The sequence below is a fragment of the Sapajus apella genome, unplaced genomic scaffold (assembly GCF_009761245.1).
Source record: "Sapajus apella isolate SASKATOON/1434 unplaced genomic scaffold, GSC_monkey_1.0 scaffold81, whole genome shotgun sequence".
Taxonomy (NCBI): Eukaryota; Metazoa; Chordata; class Mammalia; order Primates; family Cebidae; genus Sapajus; species Sapajus apella.
This window is the reverse complement of record NW_022437021.1, coordinates 6,183,525-6,208,599: the sequence shown is the minus strand read 5'-3', so window position 1 is coordinate 6,208,599 and position 25,075 is coordinate 6,183,525. Positions and strand designations below refer to the sequence as shown.

The following is a 25,075-nucleotide window of genomic DNA, read 5'->3' as shown; positions in this document are numbered from 1 at the left end:
TGAAAGACCTGTTGAAATGAAGTCTGCTCTGCAGAAATGATGCTCATATAATTCAATAATTTTCAGATATTAAGGAGATAGCGTTGTTTCTTGGCTTTGTTGAAGATGAAAGTATGTAATATTTGTGTTTGAACAATAAGTTTTTAAAAGGATTTTGAATGAGCTTTTGTGTTACAGGAAAACAAAATTGAATATTCACAGTGCCATTCAAAATGATGAAGGTGAAGATGGTTTGCAAGTGGGATAAAGAAGAGTTGATTCATTTAAACCATTTAGGATGTGAAGGGAAAACACTTTGCCTGAGGTTTCTGATCATCACTGTATACCCCAGTTTGGGGAGCTTTGGGAATATTGACCACTTATCATTAACACAGTAGTTACCTCCTCTTGTACCTTAATTTCTTAAATAAGTGAATATTTACAAGGTTCTATTTTATGCTTGGCTTTTTTATTTCTTGCCTAAGGTATTTCTCAGTTGTATTGTTGTATCTTAATGTAATTTATGTCCTTTCATGATTCTGTGTACTGAGGATAGGAACTCCTTTAAACAAGGATTGCTCAACCTCTCTCCTGTAGGGGTCGCTATGAGAGTAGCAGTCTGGCATCCTTCCTTTGCCGCCTAGCACCGTGTGGCATGACTTGGCACAATTTGCCTAAGGATTGTGAGATCTGGCCTGTTTTGATATTTTATTTTTCAGAGTGATATGAACTCTAAGTCCACCAAAAATTCTGCAGGGTCATAACTATGCATTCTTTTACTTTGATTCTGTGTATGCTGCACCTGTGCATTTTTTTTAAACCATGTATTTGGTGCATGGTTATTTTGGAGTTCTCATTATGCTCCATTTGCATATGACAAATATATACACATAGACACCATTTTAGCAGCTTTTGCAACATGAATGATGGTGGCTGAAACTTGGCCTTCTATAGGATCCCAGATGATTATTTAGTGGGGTTGTCACTCAGGACACTTACTGGCTTTCTCCAGTGCTCTTAAAAAATTGAATTGAGCCTGATGAGGTGCATCCCCTTGATTAAATGTTTTTCCTCCTGTGCAATCACCATTAGCTGTTTGGCTCCCATTCTGTATTCTTTTGAAGCAGCCCTGCATTGCAAATCAATATCTTTCTGAAAAGACAGTGTGTTGTGAATTGCCTGGACAGCATATGCATGGTTACTTTGGCTGCAATGCTGCTGCAGAGCCCGGTTACTCTGTCTTCCTGGGAACTCCACAGGCAAGTCCATCGTGTTTGGAAAAAAAAAAAAAAAATGGATTTTTTGGAGAAAATAATTGAGCTGTTAAAGCTATTGATACTGAATGTTATTATGTCCTGTGTGTTCTTCTGAACAATGTTTGATCTTATTCCACTGAGATTAGCTTCTCTTAGGTGATTTCCGGGTTTCTTTCTTTCTTTCTTTTTTTTTTTTTTTTGCTTGCTTATGCATCCCCCTCTCTTGGTTGTAGTACGGCCGTACCATTTCAGCTTGCTAGTGCAGAAAGATGTGAATTCAGTTGCTGTATGAGCCTGGCCTGGTGCAAACACATTGCTAGAGACATGTTAAAGAGTTCCAGGTGAATCAAGCCTGAGGGAGACAACAGCAAAACGGTAAGACAGAACATGCTTAAAATTATAGCAGGGGTTTTAATTTGGAGCATCTCGGCAAGTCTGAATCCTGACTCACTCATTACAACTTAAAAAGGATTCATTTTATGCATGTCATTTTACTCACTTCCTTCTATTTAACTGCCAGAAACATCACAGATTGATACAGGGGGTATTTAAATTAAGGATCTGACTGGAGGTTACTCATGGGAGAGTCTTTTGAGGCTCCCGAGGCTACTGCTCGTAGTTTGTAAACACCAAGTAGCAGTGATAAGATGGGGAAAAGGTTTAACGACTGCTTCTTTGCCATATCAGAGTCTTATTTTTTCTGAAACTAGTCTTTATTTATTATAGCTGAAAGAGATCTTACAGATTGCTTTTGCTTGGCTATGCTTGGATAAATGCCCTCTGAGTCAAGCAAGTGAAGGACGAGAGACTACTTTTTCCATTTGAGTAAACTGATGTCTGTGAATTTAGCTGGATTGGATCTGAGTAGAATAAATATCTCTAATATATTAGGGATCTGGGGCTTCCTCCCTGCTCATCCTACTTCCTTCCCTTTGGATCACAGAAATGCACCTGCTTTAAGTGTGTACTGCTGAGCAGAGGTCAGTGTGCTGGTATTTTGCATCATTACACCTGTAGTGGTTATGCTTTCATGTACAGAAGTGATAATTCTTCATGCAGTTCTGCTTGAAGTGCTAGCTCTAATAGCAGACTATTAGCATTTGGAATGCTAATGGAGAACCCCTGCATTCATGAAGGACCATGGTAGCAGGCAGCCTGCTCTAATGATGCTTACCTGCTTGTAAAGCAGATACAATTGAGAGATAGGAATGTAAACCTTGACATCTTCAGAGGCTGAATTTTTGTTTTCTCTGTTAATTGTCACATAGTTGACATATTTGATATGTTGGGGGTTTGAGCTTGAAGAATATGTTTTGATATTGTTCAAAGTGAGATTAATCTATTACTTAGTCCTAGTGACTTTATATGGATCCACCTATTATTATATGGGTGCTGAATGTTAAGGATGTCAGCATTTGAATTTTTGCTTTAAAAATATTCCGCTTGTGTATAGTTTAATTAACTTAGTAATTTATGTAAAATGTAAATATGTAGATGGTGAATGTTAGTTGAGAAAGTCATCAGTAGCTTGCATGTTGGCTGTAAGCCAGTTCTGTATAAATTTGCGATGTAAGTAAATTTAAGAAAGATCACCTGATTAGTTGGTAGGCTAATTGAGAGAAATATTGGTAACTTGTGGTTCACTATGAGTAAATTTCTTTAATGGTGCAGTGCTTCTATATTCATTCAATTATTTACTGTTGAGGTTGAACATTGATTTTGGGGAATGACTATTTGGATTTTCTTCAAAGTGATCAAATTTGCCTCTCTCTCTCTTTTTTTTTTTTTTTATTAATTTCCTTTCTATTTAGAAGATGTTGTGCCCTGCATTTACTGTTTCTTTTTCTGAGAATAATGTGTTCTAGCTGTTTATATTTTTACCTGTACTTTGTGTGAGTTATGGGGATTTTTTTTTCATCCTAGGCAAAAGTAATTGTACATTTGCAAAAAGTAATTTTTAAAAAGTGGAGCAATAATATGACATTGATTTTACAACCATATGATATTTTCTCTCATTCTGAAAATATTTATTAGCCACCTACTATGTGTTAAACATTGTAAGACATGCTATGAAAGAAGTACAGATGAAACAGTACCTTTTCCTGAAGGAGCTTAGATATCATTGTGTTGGTATTTTTCCCTGGAATATGCTCCATTATACTTTCTCATGAATAGTCAATTTGGTGCTTTTTAATCCTCTCCTGTTTAAAAGCATTTTTTTGTTGAACAAACATTTATGGAGTCTATTGTGAATAGTGGTGCATAAAACAGATCTGGTCCTGGTCCTTATGGAACTTATAGTCTACTACTTTTTTTTTTTTTTTTCCGGTTGAGCTGAGGGTCTGACTATGATGGTCAGGTTTGTCTTTAGCTCCTGAACTCAAGTGATCCCTGCTTTGGCCTTCCAAAGTACTGGGATTACAGGCATGAGTCACTGTTCCCAGCTACAGTTTACTTTTAAAAATATTTCAAAGAGAAAATCTGTGGCAAGTTTTTTATTTTTATTTTTTTCATTTTGGTAATTATGAAGGAGATACTGTATGCTTTGATATTTTTTATTGTGGTAAAATATACATAACATATAACTTGCCATTATTACCATCTTTAAGTTTACAATTCAGTGGCATTAAATATATTTACAGTGTTTTTAACCATCACCACTATCCTTTTTTTTTTTTTTGAGACGGAGTTTCACTCTTGTTACCCAGGCAGTAGTGCAATGGCGCGATCTCGGCTCACCGCAACCTCCGCCTCCTGGGTTCAGGCAATTCTCCTGCCTCAACCTCTTGAGTAGCTGGGATTACAGGCACGTGCCACCATGCCCAGCTAATGTTTTGTATTTTTAGTAGAGACGGGGTTTCACCATGTTGACCAGGATGGTCTCGATCTCTTGACCTCGTGATCCACCCGCCTCGGCCCCCCCAAAGTGCTGGGATTACAGGCTTGAGCCACCGCGCCCGGCCACCACTATCCTTTTTCAAAACTTTTTCATCAGCCCAAACAGAAATCCTACCCTGTCTTTATTAAATAGTAACTTCTCATTCCCTATCCACTACCCCTGGTAATCTTATTCCTTCTGTGTCTATGAGTTTGCCATTCTAGGTACCTTATAGTATATTTAATGAACTCATATATATTTTTCGTTTTGTCTCTGCCCTGTTTTACTTAGTATGTTTTCAAGGTTTATCTATGTTGTAGCATGTATCAGAATTTCATTCCTTGATTAATTAATTCCTTCTTAATGCATTCCTTGATTTTTATATGGGAAAGACAGCAGTTTTCCTCATATGATGACATGAATCAAGTTTTTGTATAGGCGTGATGGTAGATACTTTAGATAATACTAAAGTAGCCTGTGGGAAAGGGTAAGGAATAAGGAATAGAAATGCACTGAGAGAAAGAGTTATGGATATATTATATTAAATATTAGATCCATATATTTATCTATGAATGCATTATATTATAATTGAGACGCTAAGATTTTCATGTCAATTCTTTGCTGATAGAGAGGAGCAATCAGCTGAAATAATTGAAAGCTGAGGCATAGCTTTTGTCATCATTAACATTTGAATTTCACCCACTATGGCTTCTATCTCCTTACTCTATTTTACTTTATAAGCAAAGGCTGATCATGTTGAGGTCTTCCTACAGAGTCACAGGCTCTTAGAGCTGGCAGGTACTTTAGAAATTGTGTTGTTTAATTGGTTCATTATCATTCATTAGCCAATGTGAGAGTGAAACTACTCAGTCTCTTGCTGCCCACTGTGGGCCTTCTTTCTCTCCCTGGCCCTGTTTTCAGTGGAAACAACCAGAAAACCCCAGGTATTCTCTGAGTTTGACAGAAATAGTAGAGGGTGTAAAATCGATGCTGTATTAAGAAGTTTTCCATTGGATGAGGTAAGCCTAGCTTCATCAATACAGCTTTCTGTTTCTCTGATTTCTTCCTGATACTGCTTCCATAAATCCAGATAGTTTTTCTGATGGGATCCTTTTTAGAAAGCCAAGTTAAGGCATCAGTGCTGTTCATTTATTTTCTATCAACCATTTTGACAGTTCTTACACTGGGTCAGTCATCAGCTTATATCCATGTTTTTAACTCACTATCCAGGGACCTAACCATTTATAGAGGAGGAACATTCAACACAGCAATATCTAATACCTGAGTCTTCCCAACTAAGCCTGCTCCATTTTAATGAGTCTTGCTTTCTGTCCCCCTATTTTTGTGTTATGGCCTGACTTTTATTATGAGACTGATTTATAATCAGATTAATCAAATGCATGTTAAATTTGAGTGGTAGGTTTGTGCAGAGAGAGGAAAGATGAGCCAGAAAACCTTAAAATACTGAGCAGTTGTTTTGCACAGCTTTGGAAGTACTTTTTTTTTTTTTTCTTTATTAGAGATAAGAGAGAATGGAGAGAGTTGTAGATAATGTTGTTTTTCGTTTATTTCTCTCAGGATGTAAGACCCAGGGAACATACATGAAAGACAACTCAGTGGTCAAAAGCTTGAGCTTTTGTAATCCTGTGATCAACCCCATCTCCTGTGTTTACTTTCTGTGTGGCCTTGGACATGTTACTTAATTCATGTGTGCCTCAATTTAACCGTCTGCAAAACTAATATTAGTTACCTTTCTTATGAGGCTGTTTAGAGATTAATTGGGAAGCTATTTTTAAAGCACTTTCCATAGTAACTATTATGTAATAAGGGCTCAATAAAAGTTAGCCATCATCATCATTGCCATCTCGTCTAGAAATCCTTAATTTCCATCTTTCTTTTCTATCAGCTGCATTGTATCTTGCCCCAAATCCTTCTCTAGTTTGATTATAGAGCATATATAATTATTTCTTAGTGTTATTGAGTTTGAGTGGATAAAGGGAGGATGTAATAGAATGCTCCAGTATCCTATTTTATCATCTGACAGACTTGGAAGGGTAAATGTTTTTTAGACTTACTTTTCTGCCCAGTACTCTTTTGCCCTTGCAGCTTATTCCTCAGATAAATGAAATCTTGTTAAAAATACAAAGTTGACAGTGAAATGCTTCTGGAAGCATTGGGGCTTGTTTTCACGTGACAGACAAACAGCAGGATTTGTGTATCCCACTGCTTTGCTCTATTCACCTTGGATATCTCAGTCAGGATTTGCTATTGACTTTTCTCAGCTATAGGAGATGTTTGCTGAACCGGCCTTCATGAAATAGTTAGGGATATTATTCGTGGATTACTGTCAAATTTATTATTGCTGAAATTTTAGCTCTTTACAATAGATGAACCAATTGTTAAAGCGACATTGAAAGATACTTCCATTTTCTCCTCAAAGGCTGATTGTTCCCAGTGTTGCTCTTCATAAGCTCTGTGTGGTTGGTGACCCATATATGATTCTCTGAAAATGTTAAGAGCTTCAAAAGTCAATTCTATATTGAATGATGCCCTATATTTTCCTGAATTCTTTGATGGAGTTTGCATCTAGATTTATTTTATAAGAAGAAAAACATTAAACTTTATAACATCACTCTTGACATTAACCACTAAATTATTATCCAAGCACTAATAATGCATTTACGTTTTATTAAAAAGATGGTTATTGTAGATGAGGAGATGTGTGTCGTTTTATATAGCCATCTGTTTCAGAGTAAAAGGATAGTACACAATTTTATTTCTCCTTTAGGGAAGGAATTTAAAAATATTTATATTCTTTATTTTTAAATGCTGCTCATATGGTTACCAGGGGGAAAGAATTCAGATCCTAAAGGATCAGTCATATCTCCAGTAGTGTTTTCTCTTCAGTTTTCATTTTTTAATGTTATTGCACCTTCTGGTTGCTGTCTCTTACATGAGGGACAGAATAGCAAGCTACAGATATTTGAAAGGTATAGACATGAAGGAAGAACTGGCCTGGTTTGGTACAAAGCAGCCAGGGGTGGTTTTAGTGAAACTCAAAAGTGAAACAAAACAGAATTCAGAAGGCACTTGAGGCTGTCTTTTGCACGGCCTTTGAGACAGATGACAGCTTCTGCAGTCCCTGTGATGTTTAAAAATATCCCTCAAACACTAAGCATATGTGTACAGGCAGAAAGTGTCTTGGACTGTATTATTGAGTTCGAGTGTATGAATCCGAGATCAGCCTCTTCTGTTTATTAGTAGTTAGTGCTTCTAACGTGGTAGAGGTTTTTAGTTTTAAATTAGTGTAGTTAACAGTGTAGTTAACTAAGCTTTGCCAGCTTAGTTCACACTGCTACATGATGTGGGGTCCTTTGGAAATACACTCTGGTTTCCCCTTCTCAGGTACACCCAAGGCAAAACCTATAAAAGAAAAGCTATATTTAAACCTGTAAATCGTGTGGGAGAGGGAGAAAAAGTTTTTATTTGCAGTAACAGACCTTTTCTTTTCTAGAATAAGAGCTTTAAGGAAATAGTGTCTCGATGAAGAAACTGGTTAGCCATGCAGTATAAGCCACTTTGGGTAGCTTGATTTTTCTATTTTGTAGAGAATAGGTATTCCATCTCCCCAACGCAGCCATAGGAGTTTTCTAGCTTGGGAAATGCTGTGCTTTGTGGAATCTCAAAACAAAGTCACTTGCTCACTGTGCTTGGAGCTTCTCATCTCTTGTGTCCCATTTCTGAGCCCTTTGGCTATAAATGTTTTGGTAAGGGGTGGAGGGAATATACATATCAATTTTAATATTTCACCTTTTAACACATATCATTAGGTCATATGATAGGAATTCTGCACTTCTGACTCTGTCTTTTTTCCGTGGTGGCATTTTAACCAGCATATAATTGTGACTGTCAACTGGAAGTCAGAAAATGTACATAACTTCTTCTTTCTCTTGTTGACCTTTTTGGGATATTTAATGTTTTTACTGGAAACAGTGTTTGAAAGACATCTCACCTGGCTTTCCACATAATCAGAGTAAGACTTAATATGGAGTGGGAAATGTTCAGTTATGCTATTTGGGCCAAAAGCTCCCTCACACACCCACACCAAAGAAGGACTGTTTTAGGATACATGGTACTCTTCACAAATGTAAGTTCCTTTTCAAATTTCTTTTCTGGATCCTGAGGTGACTTCCTTCTAAGTTTTTCCTCCAAAGCTACCAAATAAATTCTAATAAGTGAAAAGCAAAGCAAGATTCTGAATTCAATTCTACGTAGGATAATTTTGTAGCAATTGTTTTTATAGATATGGTAGCCAGCAGCAAATCAATGTTCCTATATTAGAAACACATAAATTTATAAATTTCTATGCAGGAAGTAATGTCATATATGCTGCTGTCACCCATGTATGTTCTTCCTTCGTCACTTGTTACTCATTCCAGTCCCATTGCTGTTTACATTCATAAATATATTGGATGTATGATATATTATTGCAAATTTTATTTCAGAGCTCAAAATTATATTAAAGAGTTGTCTGATAACTACTGTGAACTTTTGTGATAAGTTTGAGTAAAATATGTTACCGAAGGAGTAGTGAAATTTTTATCACTTATTGTACACAGAGACTGAAACAAATTTTCCTCTCTAAATTTGTCCTCTCTCACAATCACAATCTCTTATTTGACCATAACAGCAGAATATATTATTACGTGGTTTAGAGCACCATGTCTCAAACTTTTAGGGGCACACAAATCACCCAAAGATCTTTTTAAAATTCAGATTCTGACTCAGTAGAACTGCAGTGGGTCTGAGATCCCAGGTGATGCCTGTGCTGCCAGCCTGCAAGCAGCAAGGGGTTAGCTTTTCCAGATTAAATTCTGGTCCGCAAAGCTAACCACTTCCTGAAAAACTTGTGCAGACAACTAATAATAGGTCTGGTAATTCTACCCTTACTACGAGTGTTCATTAAAACCTTACGTTAAATTTATCATTATGATTTGGACAAAGCGAAGAACCTAGAGGTCAGGAAATACAGGCATCTGCCTATACAAGCCTGCAAGCAAAGCTGTGTCTCATCTGAAGTATGTAATTACCACAGAAGAGAAAGCAACCAAATAAAATTATTTTAGCAACATATACCAAAGCTTAAGCTCCTGGAAGGACTACCAAATTTTACATGATAGAATTAACAAAACAGTCATCAAACCTATTAATGGCAAGCATTGAAGTCCAGTAAAGGCTGTAACAAAACTATAATCACTGAAGCAGCATAAAGGAATGTAGTGTCTTCAAGAGTTCTCCATTCAGCTGTGTCCACTAGCTGATGAATTCAGGATTTAAGTGAAATTAGGTCAGCTGCCAAAGAAACCATTTAGTAGAAAAATAAGCATTTTAAAAACTAAATCGCAATATTAGACATTGAATTCTGATGAATGGAAACGTCTGGTGAAGTGTTTTCATGACTGGAAAAGATCTCAACTCAGAAGATACCTTGTTTTTAATGCAGTTTCTCAGGACTAATTTTTTTTAATGGCCTATTTTTAGTTACAGGGGAAGCTTATAATTAGTAAAACAATCCATCATTGAGTAAATATTAACAGAACTACTTCATGCCCAGTCTTTTGTGCTTTGGAAACACTAAAGAAATAGAAGATATGGTTTGTGTGCTCAAGGTGTTTACAGTCAGGTCATGGAAATACAAACACATGAGAAACAGTGCTTGGCAAAGACAGAGCTCCACCCACCCCACCAAAATAAACCAAACACATGAAAACAAATTCCACAGTAGCTTATATAAGGATAGAAGACAATGTATATTTCAGATTGAACTTTTAACTTTTAATCTAAAAATGATGTAGTTTGTAGTGAGGGCATTTGTGGTTGTGACGGTGACAATGATATAAGGTCAGGACTAGCATTTAGTAGACAGAACCATGGTTGACAAACATTCTGTATTGTGTACTGTTGTGCAAATACTGTACCCAAATAATTTTCAGCTAAAATGCCCAGGGCACCACCACTGAGAAACAGTGCCAGGATGTCAGAATTAAGGAAAATCTGAAAAGACTGGAGACATCAAGAGAAGTATATTCATAGTATGTACGTGTCTTTGTCCTTTCTAAATCCTAAAATTCTAAGGGAAAGTGGAACACAAAAGGAAGCACAAAGAAGCACAAGTAAGTGACCTTACTAGTTGTGCCCTTACTAGTTGATCTATCTAAAATTATTTACCAGCTGCAACTGCTGCCTAGAGTTCATAGTAGAAAATTAGCACTAAAACAGACCTGTATCATTTTACAGATGAGAAGACTGAAAACCAGAGAATTTAAGTAGCTTGTTTTGAGTCACTTAGTTCTGACTTCTGTGGGCAGTAAGTTTGCATATATATTAGGTAATGTTCTGAAGGTGATTTTAGGTAAGATCTTGGTTCAAAGCTGTAAGTAAAAAACATATTCATGCATATATCCTTCTGTATGCATACATATCTTTGCTCCTTGTAGCCAGTCTTACTGCCATCTCTATGTATACATGCACATGTACTATTAGAAAATAGGGAGACAGCAGGCAAAGAGAGGAAAACGTACTTTTGGATTGGACAGATTTAAGTTATAGATGAAGGCAGTCATCATTGGTTATGATTCTAGTGGCAATGATTCTGATTCTTCCTACCCCCTCTTCCACCCAAAACTCTTGTGCATCTCTCCTTAATAGCTGAAATTACTTTTATAAGGGAGGAAATTTTTGTTAGGTAATGCTTAAAGTTCAGATAATTCTGAGAGAGGTAGTACTCTGACTTAAGTGCTCAAAAACTTATAAATGACTGATGATGGTTTTTTATTGGGATCAGATTTTGAGAGAAGATTTTGAGTAGGATAAAGCCATCAGGTCCTCCTGGGGTATTGGACAAAGGGAAAAAAATGAGAGATTGTCAAGATTTTTGCTTATTTCATAGTTTTGCATTGGACCTGTGATGGATATTCCTTTCATGAATATCAAAAGAACATGACCTAGCTTCAGCCTGATGCATGATACATATTTGCTGTGGGTTAACTTAGAGTCTTTTAAACCAATTCTTTTCCAGTGTCTGCCTTCAACTATGAGTGTGGAGTGAAGTAGTAGAGAGATCATACTCTGAACCCAGTAAAATGCTGATCACCGGAAAATGGGTGATTCAAAGGGACAATTTTCAGCCCGAATGAATTCACTTGAAATGAATGCCAACCTTAACTGAATTAAGTTGTGCTCTTTCATATCCACTGCTGTGAGTCCAATAGACAGTTGTCTGGATTTTACATAGCTCTAAGCTAAAATCGTAGGTCAAACTGGCTTTTGGAGCCTCTAACACTGTTTGAATTTCTAACAATTTTTACTCAGTTTTGAGTTTGCCAGCAAATGAACAAGGTCTATTAATAATGAGTGGACCAAATTAATTGCTTCAGGTGAATATCCATATGTGTGGGTGCATCTCAAAGCAAGTTTGAAATTCTAGCTTCTATTGAATTTATTGGAAAAAAAGAGAAGACATTTATTTTGGTATTTGTGATGATTTTTTCTTTTTATCTGTTTTCTAATACCACAAGATATCCCTGCTTATGTGATTTTTGTTACTTCAGTTTCTAAATGGATCAAGTTGTATAAAAAAGTGCAGTCATGGAGAAAACTATTCTTAGTTCTCATTAATATTAGAATGCCTTGTTTTCACACAGTACTGACAGCATAGCTGTCTACTGCAATTTGCCTTGGGCAGAGGTACCAAAGGTGTTTCTTCTGGCCCCATGATTTGAGAAAACCACTTTTAACCTGTGGAAGTTCCTTATTTTTCCATGAGTTAAGGAACACATCTTTACTGGGCTCTTCAAGAGGAGACTTGAAGGGAAAGATACTTTGGGAGGGCTATTAAATGAACATAAGGCATAATCCTTGCCCTGTAGAGGAAATAGTCAGATTGTTGAGATTAAAGTATCACAAAAAGAATAATTATAATCTAAGGTCTACAAAATATTGGAGCAGACTAAATTCACTGAAGTGAATTCTTAATAAAGGATTGGTCTGAGTGGGTGAGATTTAATCAAGTGCTTCTAGGCAAAGACAATTTTTGAGATAAGTCATGGCTTGGTGGGAGGGAGGTTTTTTAGACTGAGGGCACTAAGAAAGCATGTGTGAAGGACATTGAAGCTGGTGGACAATGCATAGAATGTCCAGCGGTCTCCTGTGTCCAGAATGTTCACAGCTCATGGCCTAAGTATATGGCCAAGTGTCCACATCTTTAAGAATATATGTAGCTAAGAAATGTAATTTTGAAAACCAATTTGTTTCTATTTAAGCACTGATTGGTGACCTATTGAAATTTCCTTAATGTCATATACTAATTTAGTGTGACTATTTTGCCATATTCTAGATACTTTTAAACAAAGAAAACATATAAATGTAATTATTGCAAATTATAATATGTTACTATACTTACACTTATCAACACTGTGGGTTTATGTAATCTTATTATTTCTCTATTCCTTTTTATACCTTTCTAGGATTATAGATCTGCTTGTATAGATTTCTTCCAGTGGGTTGAGTAATAATATTTTTGTGTCTTTTTGGGGTCATGTAATCTTTACAGGGCCACAAGTAACAGAATCCCTTCTCAGAACAGCCACGGTTACAGGATCTGAGTTGTTGACTGTTGGGGTCCTGGACGCTTTTTTCAAGTCAGAGATTCACATCTGAGTCACAGGTTGGCAGTCAAGTTGAGTTTTCTTTTTAAGGGTTAAATTTCATAGGTGTCATTAAAATTTAACTTACTTAAGAAATGCTTTCCACACTGGTGTACATAGGTTTTCTTTTTAATCTTGTTTCTCTTCACCAGATGTGTACTTTATAATACGTTGCTTAGGCAACATCACCTGCCCTTTAGCCTGTTGCATTACATCCACCCACCTGGTCTGCTGTCACTGGAACATGCTGTGTAGCTTTTCTTTCTACATTCATGCTGCCCTGATCATTCATTCCAGTCCTTGATATAGTTCCTGGGCACTTTTTTTCTAGCACTACTTGGCTTACTCACAATTCTGTGTCTTAAAACCAACCATATCGTATTATATTCATCTTTCTTTTATATTATAGCTGCCATTTATACTAACTTTTGCCCTTTATACTAACATTTCTCTTTTGAAATCATAATGAACTGATGGTCTTTCAACAACTCAGCTTGTTCTCTTCAACCATACTTTTATATTTCCTTTTGATGCTCAAATAAATAATCATAGTTTGGTCTGTGGGAGCTCCTTTAGGCAGATTCCTCTGTCCTTCTGGCACAATCCCTGACATTTTTGAAAGAATGCTAGTTTTCTGGTAACAGCTGGATGTTTCCTGGCTCTTTCACACTTCCTGCCCTGTGAGCTGGAATCTGTTACTTTCCAAAGGTTTCTTCCTTTCCTTACTAGAGAATTGGAACAGAGGCCAAAATCTGGGCACTAGGGGTACACATGAAAGTTAGTAGTGGATAAAGGGGCTACTGTTTGGTAGTTGGAAAAATCTGTGTTTTTGAGGTGTGGGTTCTCAGTGATTTTTTTTTTTTCCAATTTGACATTCCATACTTATGTCTCTGAGTTTTTTAATATGTGAGGTTTTACCTTTTACTAAGACCTTTTGCTACACTGACCATAAGCATTTTGCTGTGGGCAGATTCTATTTGGGGTGGGGAGCATTTATTCAGATTGCTGACAAGTTGATACAAGCATTCAACTGTATACTTGTATGCAGGGGAATAGCACCAGTGTATACCCTGTCCTCCAGAGTCCCCTTTAATTGCTAAGACCCAGGCTGCTCGCTTTTCTCTTCATGCACCCTGGATACTTAAATAATTTTATTCTAAGAGCTGCCAGAAATTGTAGCTTTCTCTGGGGAATGAGGACTGTTCTCATTTCACCTATCTTTTGTCCTTCTCTAAATCAGACCCTTTGTTGTTCTATTCAGGGTTTGGAGGGCGAACTGCAGGACAAGCCTGTGAAGTCAGCAAGGCTAATTCCCCTTATCATTATGAAGGGCCTGGATTCTGCTTTCTGATGTATTCGTGGTTAACAGAGATGGCCAGATCATGTTTAAGTAGTTTGTCCCAAATATTGGAAACTTGAAACTTCTCCAGAATAGTTACTTTACCTGATGTGGAAAACTCAAGTGTGGATTACTTTCCTGGATAAAGATGCATGCACAAAGCAGGTGCCAGGACTTTATTATTCACTCACACCTGGGTGAAGACCCAGTATAAATTGTGTACAAACTTAATTATGTGGAGAACTTGTTAATAAGTTTTATAATATTAATGGAGTTAGGTTGTACAGAAACATCTGAATATTTGTTCATATATTGATAGCCATGAGAATCATTGCTTGTTTTCGGCTCGATCTGATAGAGTGTATCAAATTCGGAACCTGGTATCTGCAAGTGTCGGTTAGAACATTCTATTCAACTTTCAAAGTATTAGAAGCAATTTCAGTAAAATGGGTATATTAGTTTTCTATTGCTGTGTAACACATTACCACAAACTTACTGACTTACTGTCTCACAGCTTCTGTAGGTGAGAAGTCTGGGCATGGATGGTGTAGCTGGTTTCTTTGTCGGAGATCTCACTGGGCTGAAATTAAGGTGTTAGTCAAGATTGCAGTTCTCATCTGGGGCTTAGCGTTCTCTTACAAGCTCAGTAATTGTTGGCAGAACTGATTTGATTGTTGTTGTATGACAGTGGTCCCCATTTTCCTGCCAGTTGTCAGGTAGCAGCCAATCTCACCTCCAAGAAACTGCCAGCCTGGCAGTTCTGTGCCATGTGGTCTCATGGGCAGGTCACAGCATGAATCCGTGCTTCTTTCCAGCTACCCAGATCACATGTCTCTGACTTTCTTTCATGCCACTAGCTGAAGAAAATGCTCTGCTTTAAAAGGGTTCACCTGCTTAGGTAAGGCCTACTAGGGGCAATCTCCCATTTGCCTATAACACAACATAATCATGAGAAATCTCATTATAGTCACACACAAAGGAATGGGGACTATTCATGGGGATATTGAGTCATTTTGGAATTCTGCCTATCACAATGAACTTGCAGTTAAAAAAACTTTTGTTGATAGTGTACTATGAATAAATGTATTATTTTCATGTTAAGATTACTATTTTTTGACAGTAGTTTTCAGGGAATAAATGTCTCAAAGTTTCATCTCTCTTAGCAAGAAAGTCTGAAGATTACTTATTCAGATTATTGATTTACTAATTCAACAAAATCTTACTGAGCTTTATTGTGATCCAGGCAATGAGCACAGCACTGTAAGAAAAGAATGTAATAACATAGACAACATCCTTGTTTGCCTGGAACTAGATAAGAAGAACTAACTAGTAAGAAATGTGTTTTGAGTGTAGCAAGTAAAATTACGACCATAGATAAGTGTTCATAAAAGTACATTGTTTCCAAGAAGATTGTTTTAAGTTGAATCTTCTTCTCTTCCCTTCCCTGCCCTTCCCACCTTCCCCCTTTTCCCTTTTCCTTTTTTTTTTTTTTTCTCTTTTCCTTTTCCCCTCTTTCCCCTTTTGAGACAGGGTCTCACTATGTTGCCCAGGCTGGAGTACATGGAGTATAGTGGCACGGTCTCTGCAGCTCACTGCAGCCTTGCCCTCCTTAGCTCAAGAGATCTGCCCACCTCAGCCTCCTGAGTAGCTGGGACTATAGGCATGAACCATCAAACCTGGTTAATTTTTGTATTTGTTTTGTAGAGACAGAGTTTTTCCATGTTGCCCAGGTTGGTCTCGAACTCCTAAGCTCAAATGCTTCACCCGCCTCAGTCTCCCAAAGTGCTGGGACTACATGTGTGCATCACCATGCTCAGCCAAGTTGATTGTTTTCTACTTTTATTTTGTCATTTGCTAGTAGATAGAAAAATGATAAACTTGAAATGTTTAAGAATATTTATTGGAAATATTTTAAGTTGAGAAACTTCTCTCAAAAATTAGGAAAAGGCTGCCACTCTTTGGTCTTAATGATAGTATACTTTAGAGACTCTGGTTTTTCACAGGTGCATAGTTTTCACTGACTTTTACAATTATCAAGTGTGCCACAATCATATCCATTAAATGAGAGGCTACCTGACTTAAAACATATATTGTAAGGCTGTTAAGGCATGAAGATGGAGAGATAGCTGTACTTGCGGTAGATTCTGTAACAGTTTCTCTTAAGTTGTATAGGCTCAGAGAACCATCAGAATTTCTAATTGAAGCTCCTCTCTTTCCTGAAGCCAGCAAATGACTTTGTGACTCTTAGCTTTGCCAGAACCAGTAGCATGAAGGTCAGCAAGTGAAAGGTGTTTATGAATTTATATGATAACATGTACTAGTTAAGAAATAAGTTCATTGTTTTAGCTTTGATGGTGCCCTTAGATGACATACTGAAGCAACATTTGTCATCTCACCTTTTTTTTTCCTTTGAGATGGTCTTACTCTGTCACCCAGGCTGAAGTTCAATGGCACAATCATGGCTCACTGCAGCCTTGACCTCCTGGACTCAATTGATCCTCCTGCCTCAGCCTCCTGAGTAGCTGTGACTACAAGCACGTGCAACCACATCAAGCTAATTTTTGTATTTTTTGTAGAGATGGGGTTTTGTCATGTTGCCTAGGCCAGTCTCAAACTCCTGGGCTCAAGTGATCCTCCCACTTCAGCTTCCAAAGTGCTGAGATTACGCATAAGCCACCATACCCAGTCTGTCATCTGACTTTTGCTGATTTTTTTCTCTTCTGTGGCTATGCTGGTATATACTACAAAGCTATACCACACTGTGAATTTCCCCCCATATATTTTGTTAGAAGTAATTGTTTTCTCTCTGATATACTTGAATTTCCTAATATGGTTCAAAGACCTTAAGTAAAAAATGCAAAATAGTGTCAAAATTAGCTCCATATTCTTCTTGGCAGAACCAAGAGGTGTTTTTGTGGGGTTTGTTTCCTTGTTCTGACTTTCAAGAGCAGAGTGAGAGTACAAACATGTTATTATTTCCCCATTACCCATGTATCAATTAAGTCTTTATTATTATCGTTTTATATGCATTTATCACTTTACTTGATTTAAATATGTATGTATAAATTTCCTTTTAAGTAAGAACTTACTAATATTTTATGGCTGAAACAAAGATTAACTTTTTCCTGAAAGTGTCACAGTAAATTTTAAGACACTGGAGTTAGTGCCTCTCTTTTGTTGTTTTCCTTTTAGTTTTTGTATCTCTCAGCCATGTTTTATAGTTTCTATGTAAAGATCTTTTACATCTTTTGTCATATTTATCACTTAATATTTTATATTGCTTGATGCTGTTATGAATGTAGTTTTTAAAATTCCAATTTCTGATTGTTTGTTGTATCTAGAAATACAAATGATTTTTAAATATTGATCTTGTATTTTGCACACTTGGTAAAAAGTCACTAGTTCTAGTAGCTTAAAAAATAGATTTGACCAGACTTTCTTCATAGATTATCATGTCTTCTGTGAATAGAGTATTTTATTTCTTTCTTTTTAATGTGAATGGCTTTATTTATTTTTCTTGGTTTATTGTATTTTTCTAGAACTTAAAATACAATGTTAAATCAAAGTTGTCAAAATGTATATCCTTGGCTTGTTCCTGTTTTTAGGTGAAAAGCATTTAGTTTCTCACCATTAAGTATGATGTTACCTGTAATTTTTTGGTAGATGCTCTCTATCAGGTTGAGGAAGTTTTACTCTGTTTTTAGTTGGTTGAGACTTTTTATCATGAAAGGATGCTGAATTTATCAAATGCTTTTTCTGGGTCTATTGAGATGATCGTATGATTTGTAAAAAACTGTGTGCTAGTTATCTATTGTTTCATAACAAATTATCCCATAACTTAACATTTTAAAACAACAAACATTTAAAAAATCTTAGTCCCTATGGGTCTCCTGCAGATGCTCCTTAGCTGGCTCAGGGTCTCTTATGAGATTCCAGTCAAGCACAAAGCTGGAGCTGTGGTTGCTCCTGAAAACTTGACTCACAAGGTTATTTGTATGCCCTGCCTTCTGCACACGTGCCTCTCCATAGGGTTGCCTCATGGCATGGCAGCTGACTTTCCCCAGGTCTAGTGATCTAAGAGAAGAAACCTAAGGCAGAGAGCACCAAAACAGAAGAAACATTTTCTTATAATATTTTCTCAGAAGCAGTATCCTACGATTTTTGCCATATCGCCTTTATTGGATACAAGTCAACAAATGCAGCCCACACTCAAGAGCTGGGTATTACATAAAAGTGTGAATACTTAGAAGTGGGCGTTATTGAGAGCCATCTTAGAGACTGCCTACCACTGTATTTTAAAATGGTGAATTACACATTTGTGAATGTTAAGCCAACCTTGCATTCCTGGGATTAGTGTGACATTGTCATAATTTACTATCTTTTAAAAATATGTTACTGCATTCAATTTGTTGAAGATGTACTGGTAATTTTTTGTATCTGTGTTCATGAGAGAGATTGAGCTGTAGTTTCCTTATAATGTTTTTGTGTGGGTTTGGTGTTGAAATGACACTGGCCTTATGAAATGAATTGGGAAGCATAGCCTCCTCATCAATATTTTGAAAGGGTTTCTGTACAATAGATGTTATTTCTTCCTTTAATGTTTGGTTTAACTCCACCAGTGGTGCCATCTGGCCCTGGCATTGCTTGTGATAAGGTTTTTGACCACAAATTCAGTTCTTGTCACAGACCAAGGCCTATCCAAGTTATCTATATATGTTTTTTTTTTTTCAAAGAATTTCTTTCATCTAAATTCCAGAATTTACTGGCATAATGATGTTTATAACATTTGTAGACAATCTGTAGTGATGTCACTTTTCCCATTCCTGATAGTAATATTGGCAATGCATATTTTCTACTATTTTTTTTCTTTTATCTATCTGGCTAGAGGTTTATCATTTAAAAAGCATCTTCTCTGAAAACTGGCTTTTGGTTTTATTGATTTTCTGCTTTCTATTTCATTTATATCCACTTTCTTATTTATTATTTCAGCCTTCTCCTTATTTTGCTTTATATTTGCTCTTTTTTTTTATTTTTAAAGTATTTTAAGGTAGAAGTTGAGGTCATTGCTTGGAGACTTTTCTTCTGTTCTCTTGTTCTCTACTCATTTAGTATTACAGTTTTTCCTGCAGCTAAAGTACTACTTTAGCTGAATCTCACCATTTTCACATTTTGTGTTGTTATTATCATTTAGTCCAAGACGCTTTCTAATTGCCTTTCTGTATTAATTTAGGTATCAACTGTATTCTGTCATCCTTATCTTTTACTTTCTCTCTGTGTTTTAAGTAATTTGATTTCAGTAGGCCCTTACATTTTCTTTTCTTTCAAATTTTCTGTTTGTGGTTCATTGACTTCTTAGGCCCATGTATTTATAATTTAATTGCCTTAGTGATGTGGGTGGTTTATTATCTATGGCCTTCACATCCTTTAGAATAACGCAAAAACCCTTAAAAATATTGCGTGCGGCCGGGTGCGGTGGCTCAAGCCTGTAATCCCAGCACTTTGGGAGGCCGAGGCGGGTGGATCACGAGGTCAGGAGATTGAGACCATCCTGGTCAACATGGTGAAACCCCATCTCTACTAAAAATACAAAAAAAAAAAAAAAAACATTAGCTGGGCATGGTGGTACGTGCCTGTAATCCCAGCTACTGAGGAGGTTGAGGCAGGAGAATTGCCTGAACCCAGGAGGCGGAGGTTGCGGTGAGCCGAGATCGCACCATTGCACTCCAGCCTGGGTAACAAGGGTGAAACTCCGTCTCAAAAAAAAAAAAAAAATATTGCGTGCTCCAAAAAACTTGTAATAAATTTTTACTTTTTGATCATGTCTAGAGGACCCTGCCTTGAGTCTTTTAAAATCATCTTCATCTGTTTTCTCACATGCTAAAAAGTGTGACAATATTCTTCTCATTTGACTTAGTTAGAATTCAGCCTGTGCTTAGTAGTTGAGACATACTCTTAGGACTGGGTTGATGTTTAACAATTAAAAACTTTTTATTTAAAAAACTTGAAATGGTTTATTTTAATTATACATACTTTTCTACTTTAGTGGATTTACAAACATTACATAAATTGGCATATTTATTATAAAATTCATACAACATAAGAGTGTACAAAAAATTGCTAATCTTACCCATTACCCATTCAATTCTACATGTCTGGAGATATCTGATGTTAATAGTTTGGTGTGTTTTCCTGTATACTTTTCACCATGTTCATGCACTCACAAATATCTGTAACTATGTATCTGAGTCTGATTTATATCTGTATCTGTCTATATCTATCCATATACATAGCTCCATTTATCCTCTACATGGAATCATTCTGTACATATTAACTCTGTGTATCTCTGTGGGTTCTGTATTCACATACTCAACTCACCACGGATCCAAAGTATTATTCAAAAACTTGATATTTTTACTTTAACAATGTGGGCTTTTCATAAATATCTTCTGTTTTTCTGCTTTTGATAGCATATAGGGATGTGGGAACTTTTTACAAGAAGCAAGTTCTAAAAACAATTTTATTTAGAGTTATATTTTCTTTAGAGAAAATTAAATTAGCTAGTTTTACAGACAAGCTAGAGGCTGCCAAATTATTTGATAAGGACAACAAAGTCTCCAGAGTATAGAGAGAATGACAGGCTTAGAACATAGAGTGAAAAGCAAGGAACAAAAATCACAGAGACTAAAATAAAATGAGAGAGTGGGGCAGGCTGGACAGGAAAAGAATGGGTGAAGGAGAAGGGAGAAGGGAAGGAAGTGGAGGTCTAGTGGAGTAATATAAACAAAATTTTGAAATGAATGCTCTTTGCTGTTTTTCTTTTACAATGTTATTTATTTTTTATCCATTAGCTTTGAAATAAAGAAAACCCCCACCATTGTCCTCAGTTCTTTAACATCTCTAAACGTTAGCTCCATTCATTCCAATTTGGAGATGAAATCAAGATGGGGACAGATTTTAAGCATACATATTCATACATACAACTTTTAAACAACATAATGCCTTTTCTTTATCTAGCCTAGGTTAGTGGCTTACATGATGACCCATCGTTAAAGTGCACATCTGATTCACCCAACTATTTTTTGTTTTTTAAATTAAGGCCAGTTATCCAACCTCTTAATGATTCAGAAATAAACCACTTACAGTCATGTGGTAAAACATGTGACCGGGTTCAAGAATCATCTTAGGGTACTACTAGAAGCCTAGGACTTAAGTTTCCCTTTTTAGAGGTAGTTTTTTTAAGTGTAAGCCTTAAGTGAGTATAAGCAGAATGATTGTGAGGAATTTTTTGTACTGTACTGTAATGTATGTTGATGCAGCTTTTAGAATGTGGGCTTTTTGGGTATTTCCTGAAACTGAAATTGGCATGCTTTCTAGAGTAATATATTGGCATGTTTAGTGATATTAAAGTTGCAGTGAAGAGTTCTGAATTTAATTTCTTCTTTCCTCAGATATGTGTCACAAAGATGTCTACACGGAATTGCCAGGGAATGGACTCAGTGATCAAACCCCTGGACACAATTCCTGAGGATAAAAAAGTCAGAGTTCAGAGGACACAGAGCACTTTTGACCCATTTGAGAAACCAACTAATCAAGTAAAGAGGGTGCATTCTGAGAACAATGCTTGCATTAACTTTAAGACCTCCTCCACTGGCAAAGAGTCACCTAAAGTTAGGCGGCACTCCAGCCCCAGCTCGGTAAGTGTTCTTCTTGTTTATCACTGTGTAAACAGAAGGAATAGCCCTCTTATAATAGTAGCATGCTGTGCTGGAAGACAGCACAGGGCTTTATCAGTGCCTTATTATGCATTCTCTCCCAGGGTGGTTGAATGTTTTGGAAGAGAGAGAGCAAACCAGATAACGACTCCTTATTTATAAGCACTAAGCAAGCAAATGAATGAAATGATTCAACTTATTTTTGGAAAAATCATTCCCCTCACCATTGTTTCTAGTTAGAGGAATTTATAGTTAAAAGTCTTTTGTGTTTTAAACTCTTGGAGAAGTTATTGAACTTTACTGTTTAGGCAGTAAGGGTAGTTTTGAAATTAGCAAATTCACAAAGAATTTCATTGCAGAATACATGTCAAAATTTGTTCACTAGTGTTAATCCATTTTTTTTGTGGGGCGGGGGGAGTAGTCTGCCAGTCTTTGTCATGTGACTTCTCTAAAATGACACATTGAAGTTCTTTTCCAGGACAGACCCCTGTACTGAATGGAAAAGGCTGGAGTAGAATTCTGTGTAGGGCAGATCCAATAGGACCAAAGGAAAGAGAATGTCCAGAAAGAAGTGTTGGAGGGAAACAGACTTTAGACATAACTAGTGATTTACAAGTTAGAAAGGAATACATCAAGAGAGAATGTTCTCTGTTCTATTTCTATTCCCCAATACATTTCTGTCCTATTTTTGGCTTAAATTAATATACATTATTTACAGTCATATGATAATGTAAATTTTGGTCATAGTGAAGCTACAAGTTTGCTATATTCACACTAAATTTCCTTTGTTGCACAACTTTTTGATTTTCTTAGTTGTCATGGTCTAGTTTTCCTTTGTTCAAATTAGTATAATTTTAAACACAATTTGAGGCCTGAAACTATTTGACAAAACTGTAAAATGCCTCTGAGAAATCAGATAATCTATCAGTTTTTCTCCCCTACATAGTTCTAATTTAATATAGGTTGTTAATCTCTAATCCTATAGTCCTAAGACTTCCTTTTCTGAGAATTTTTTCCTCCTTTTCTAAATGTTAAATACCCATTATCTGGGTTACCTGCCTTGGTCTTGGTTTATTTCATTATTTTAAAGTATATCCTCCAATAGCTTCTTGAGAAAGGGTGATGGCGGATTTGCCCATATGACTATGTTTTATCCATCGTTTATTATTTGATTAATAATCTGGCTGATTATACGATTCTAGTTTAGAAAATAATTTTTTCTTAGAGTTTTGAAATCTTGTTTTATTTTTTTCTAAGTGCCTAGATTGTATTGAAATCCCTAGACTATTCTGATTTCTCATTTCATTCTTTATGTGCTTTTTTCTTTGTGGAATTTTCTTTTTTTTTTTTTTCCCCATTTATTTTATTGCATTTTAGGTTTTGGGGTACATGTGAAGAACATGCAAAATTGTTGCATAGGAACACACGTGTCAGTGTGATTTGCTGCCTTCCTCCCCATCACCTACATCTGGCATTTCTCCCCTTGATATCTCTCCCCAGATTCCCACCCCCCACTGTCCCTCCCCTATTTCCCCCCAACTGACCCCAGTGTGTGGTGCTCCCCTCCCTGTGTCTATGTGTTCTCATGGTTCAACACCCGCCTATGAGTGAGAACATGCGGTGTTTGATCTTCTGCTCTTCTGTCAGTTTGCTGAGAATGATGGTTTCCAGGTTCATCCATGTCCCTACAAAGGACCCAAACTCATCGTTTTTGATGGCTGCATAATATTCCATGGTGTATATGTGCCACATTTTCCCTATCCAGTCTATCGTCGATGGGCATTTGGGTTGGTTCCAGGTCTTTGCTATTGTAAACAGTGCTGCAATGAACATTCGTGTGCACGTGTCCTTATAGTAGAACGATTTGTAATCCTTTGGATATATACCCAGTAATGGGATTGCTGGGTCAAATGGAATTTCTATTTCTATGTCCTTGAGGAATCGCCACACTGTCTTTCTTTGTGGAATTTTCTAGGATTTTATTTTTATCCCTTGTGTCATCCTTCTTCTTGGTATTCAATGGATGTTTTTAATTTTCAAGTTAATTTTTTTCAGTTTCAACAAGTTTTCTTATATATTTAATTTTTTCTTTTAATCTCTCTCATTTAAAAGAACATTTTTATTAGATGGATGTTGGCGTTATTGGATTGATCTTCTAGTTAGCTATATTTTCCCTGTTATTTTTAATCTGTTTTTTCTACATTGTTTTTTTTTTCACTTTAATTTTTAACCCTTCAATTGTACTTTTAATTATACTAACAGTTATTTCCATGAACTTTTTCTTATTCTTTGAATGCTCTTTTAAAAATTATTCTGTTCTATTTCAGTGAATAATATATCACTTCATATCTTTCTGAGGATACTAAATATAGCTTGGGGAATTTTTTTCCCCTTTTACATATTCTCTGAATTATTTCTGGATTTCCTTTGAGTTTCTCGTTTCTGTTTATTTGTTTTGGTCTGTGCCTTACCTGTTGAGATTTTTGGTGGGTCTGTGTCATGCCTCTTGGAGAAAAACTGTTGGCTTTCAGTTTATGTTATGAGTAATGTACTCAAAAGTTGATTGGAAGCTTTGTGCCTGGGTGGCTTATTAAGTGGTGGGCTTCAGCTTAGGGACTCTTGGTGAAGACCTAGTCATCTTATTTTAGTACTCTCAAATGTTGCTAACTCTTTATTTATTATTATTTTTTTGTTATTGGGTAGTTCTCCCAAAATGAACTTACCTAGTTTATTTTTTAGGATATATAAACCTAGCTGTCACTATTCTGAGACGATCAAGAAGGGACTGAGGACCCTTCGGTTCTCTATGCAGACTTTCTTACGATTTTTTTCCCCATTCATTATGACTCTTGAATATGATATCCACTCTGCCTGGTATCCAAGCCCCAGTCAAATACTCTGATTCAACCACTTCAGAGAATAAATCTCTGGTGGGACTAGGAAGGGGTAGGTGGCTGGCCAAGGGAGACTAGGGGCAAAAACCTCCTCTTTAAATTTACTCCAACTAACCATATCATTTATATCCCCACTTTGAACTTCAGCTACAAATTCTTGAGTATTTTTGGGATTTTGAAGTATGAATTGACTTATTTCTTGCTAGCTTATGCTTTGGATCATGTAGGTATCAGGGTTTTTCATTTCACTTGTCCTGGGCAATGTGACCTCTCATCCGTTTGTCTCCTGTCTTCACATTTTTATTTCTATCT

The 25,075-nt window shown here is 36.4% G+C and overlaps 1 protein-coding gene across 9 annotated transcripts in view; it reads left to right on the top strand.

The window, feature by feature from the left end:
* The window catches only part of CDK14 (cyclin dependent kinase 14), a 602,339-nt gene that overhangs the window by 149,887 nt on the left and 427,377 nt on the right, over positions 1 to 25,075 (top strand). For 4 of the 9 annotated variants that reach the window (XM_032253088.1, XM_032253082.1, XM_032253084.1 and 1 more), the window contains exon 3: positions 21,606 to 21,851. In XM_032253088.1, coding sequence (XP_032108979.1) covers positions 21,621 to 21,851 — 231 coding nt within the window. In that variant the 5' untranslated portion in view covers positions 21,606 to 21,620. Of the gene's footprint in view, positions 1 to 894; positions 1,239 to 1,313; positions 1,611 to 1,709; positions 2,216 to 12,724; positions 12,839 to 21,605; positions 21,852 to 25,075 lie in introns of those variants that run through there. The other 5 variants (XM_032253087.1, XM_032253085.1, XM_032253090.1 and 2 more) reach the window with 5 other exon arrangements.